Source organism: Sinocyclocheilus rhinocerous, unplaced genomic scaffold (assembly GCF_001515625.1).
Source record: "Sinocyclocheilus rhinocerous isolate Xijiao unplaced genomic scaffold, SAMN03320098_v1.1 scaffold2232, whole genome shotgun sequence".
NCBI lineage: Eukaryota > Metazoa > Chordata > Actinopteri > Cypriniformes > Cyprinidae > Sinocyclocheilus > Sinocyclocheilus rhinocerous.
In genome coordinates, this window is record NW_015662925.1 from 24,598 (window position 1) to 28,267 (window position 3,670).

The following is a 3,670-nucleotide window of genomic DNA, read 5'->3' on the forward strand; positions in this document are numbered from 1 at the left end:
AATAAAGTGGTTTCTTTTGTGAAAATAAAATGTCAAAGTATGGGTGAAATAGGCTAATGTTCCATCGTCATTCAGTGTAACAGATATATGTAATATATTTACTTATTAAAATTGAAAATATATGTATATATATATATATACTGTATATATATATATATATATAGTGACAAAGATTAGTAAAAATTTAAAATGACAAAAAAATACTGTTTTTGGGGGCTGCACTGTGATCCTTAAATAGAGTCTTTAATGTCATCTAATGATTCTTGTTTTAAATATACGTTATATGAACTATTGTTACACTGAATTACACTTTAGTGGGTGTCTTCAGTAAATCATGGTAATAATGTATTCTAGTCTTTTTTTTCCTCCGAAAAAAAAAAAAAAATTAAACAGGACACATTCTAATGTACGAACAAAAAATTAAAGCTGTATTTAACTTTTATTGTTTTGATGCTTGAAAACCCCTTTTCATCTTTGACCCACGTGCATGCATTAATACATAAATAAATACATAAGACGAATAAAACATAAGGACAAAGACAATAAACATTTCCAAATGCAGTACATGCAATACAATATATAAGAATGAACAGTATTCAGATATTATTTAGAACAACAATTTTTCCATTTGTATTGTTTCTAGCTGACCCAAAAGTGCAGGTGTACAGCCGCAACCCTGGAGAGTATGGGAAGAAAAACGTGCTGATCTGCTACGTCAGTGGCTTTCACCCCCCTGACATCACCATTGAGCTCCTGAAGAACGGGCAGGAGATCCCGGGCAGCCAGCAGACCGACCTGGCCTTCGAGCAGGGCTGGCAGTTCCACCTGACCAGGCATGTTGATTTCACCCCCCAGGCTGGAGAGGAGTACAGCTGCAGAGTCCGACACATGGGCAACACAAAGACCTACACATGGGGTGAGAACAGATCTCAAGTCTTTATCTTGATTTTCATTGTCGGTAAAGGTCAGAGATGTTGGTTTATTTAGGAGCTGTTTGAGTATTTCTCACTTTCTTAGACATCTGTCCATTGGATCATGGCGATTAATTCCTCTCTTTCATGTTGTATTAAAGTTTTAGGACTCGTTAAGTAGTCACCTAACACATTTTAATTATCATACAAAAGTGAACAAAATGTCCTTAAAACCAAATGTTTGAAAGGAATAGTAATATTATGAACCACACAGACCCAACAATATGCAAAATGATGACATCATTAATTGTAATCATTAACTAATTAATAGTCATCTCAAATCGTTACCAGTCTTTGCCACTATCCTTCAAATCACTAGGCTTTACTCATTTGTGACAAGAAGTTTTTAATCATTTAAAATATAATATAAGTATATTCATTTTTACATAAATATATCTGTTATGTTATGATTGATCATTATTTGACCCATATATTTTTGCATTTTCACAAAAGTATTTGAAACATTAAAGTAGACATTTTACTTGCATTTAATATACTTTCTTATAATATATATATATATATATAAAGACGTCCCATTTTGGTGTCTGCATCAAATGAAATTTACAAAAGTGAGTTTACATGCATAGAAATTCTTTATTGTTTGAATTTTGGTTTCTAAATGTCTCTTGAATCTTGAGGATTTCAGCCAACAATTCACTTCACAAAGCACATGATACCAATGAAATGAAATGATTATTTTTGAATGAAATCAGCTCCGATCTATAGATGACACTAATGTTTGTTCGTTTTCTCTCTCTCTCGTAGAACCTGACATGTGAACAACAGTTCATTCTCTCCAGCTATTCTCCAAAACTTCAAACCTTTGCTTTGATTTCATTATGTAATTTAGGGGTGTCCAGTCCTGCAGAGTTCAGCTCCAACACGCTGCCTGGAAGTTTCTGGGAACTCTGAAGACCTCGATTAGCTGGTTCAGGTGTGTTTAATTGGAGCTAAACTCTGCAGGACAGTTAGCAGACCAGCATCCTGCAGCGTTTAACTCCAGCACTAATGAAACACTCCTGAACCAGGACCGGACACCTCTGCTTTAGGATATGCTGACTGTGTTGTTTAGACGGCAATATGTTTTCTTATACAGGATGAAGAGAAGCTTCTAACTTTTGATCTGTTTCAGTTTCTGTGTCAGGGTGACTGATGGAGAATATTCACTATCTGCCTGCAGTATATATCAGCACATTTCTAAAAGCTTGGGTGTGGGATTTCTTGCCTTGGTTTAGTCTTCACAACTGCAGCACTTTGACATATTAATGTCTTTGCATATTACTTATTAATGTTGTTTTATGTGCATATTACATATCAATGTGTTTAAAATGAGTTTGAAGATTCAGGAGAGGTGTCTTTTCGATTTAAGGTGCATCATTTTTGCAGTCACTGGTTCAAACATATTTTTAGTGTTTAATAGCCTATAGCTTCCAGCAGACAATGCTTTTGGAAAGATTTAATGTCCCCGTAAATAAATCAGAGGTTCGCTGTAAAAATCAGTGAAAAAAGTTTAAAAATTTGAATGAACATTTGTATGAACATCACTGACTCTATAATTTATAATGTCTTGTAATTCAGTTCAATAAAACAATTTTCCTTAGTAATCATGCGTCTTTATTCATGTGTGTCGTGGCCTTGATCTGTTTATTAAATTCTAAAATTAAATTCTAATCCAGAATCTGAGTTTTATGGTCTCTTTAACAAACTGCAGTCTGTTGCCGTCTATTTGATACGTTTTTGTTTTCATCCCCCCACACTGGAGGTCTCCTGTCCTCTTTGGTGTACCTTATAGGCGCCAAATATGCAAGAGTCTTTCTTTGTCTTTTTCTGTATATTTAAAAATGTTGTCAGAGTTAACTGTATTTTATTGAAAATAAAAATGTTAGTATTCTTTATAAAAATATTTATATTGTTTATATAAAATAATTATTTGATTTGATCTGATAGGTTAAGTTATTAAAAAACACAGCCTGGTCATTGGTCTGGCTGAGGCGCAACATTCCCCGCGCATGCGCAGATCCAGTGTAATCGACGTCATGTCCGTGGGTAACGTCGGCTGATAGTTCACGAGTGTTCAGCAAGATAATTATCTATTCTTTATTTTGTGTTTAATTTGATAAATGTAAAGATGATTCTTACAGTAAAGCCACTTCAAGGAAAAGAGTGTAATGTTCAGGTAAGCGTGAGTGTCGTGAGGAGTTTTGAGGCGCTAATAGGGCTGTTAGCTGCTTTAGCATAGCGCTGTGCTGCCGCTTTCTTTTCATCGTGCTGTTGTGTGTTCTGTTTATTATGTCCATAGATAATGATGCATGCACTTATTTCTGCTGTAGCTCATTAGACATGATTTACACTCTCCAGTTGTTTTGTCCACGACATACAGTAGTAGCTTGTCACCAAACCTATTGAGTTGCTTACCTATATGAGAACCCTGATTTTTGTTTTGTTTTGTGGTTTTGTCTAATCTAAAACTAGAGAAAATCGGTGCTTGAAATAAAATAAACATTAACAGCAATTGCCAAAAAAAAAAAGAAAAACTACACAACCGGTCAAAAAGTTTAGAATAATAACGATTATTAAAAAAAAAATTATTATAATTTTTAAATCAAGTATTATAAATTGCCAAAAAAAACTACACAACCGGTCAAAAAGTTTAGAATAATAACGATTATTAAAAAAAAAATTATAAAAATTATTATAAT

General features: G+C 33.7%; 1 protein-coding gene across 1 annotated transcript in view; it reads left to right on the forward strand.

Moving 5' to 3' along the window:
* The window catches only part of LOC107728367 (beta-2-microglobulin-like), a 3,236-nt gene extending 1,387 nt beyond the window's left edge, over positions 1 to 1,849 (forward strand). The window contains exons 2-3 of the mRNA XM_016538506.1: positions 644 to 916; positions 1,737 to 1,849. Of these exons, the coding sequence (XP_016393992.1) occupies positions 644 to 916; positions 1,737 to 1,750 (287 nt within the window). The 3' untranslated portion in view covers positions 1,751 to 1,849. The remainder of the gene's footprint in view (positions 1 to 643; positions 917 to 1,736) is intronic.
* The last annotated feature ends 1,821 nt before the right edge of the window (positions 1,850 to 3,670 follow it).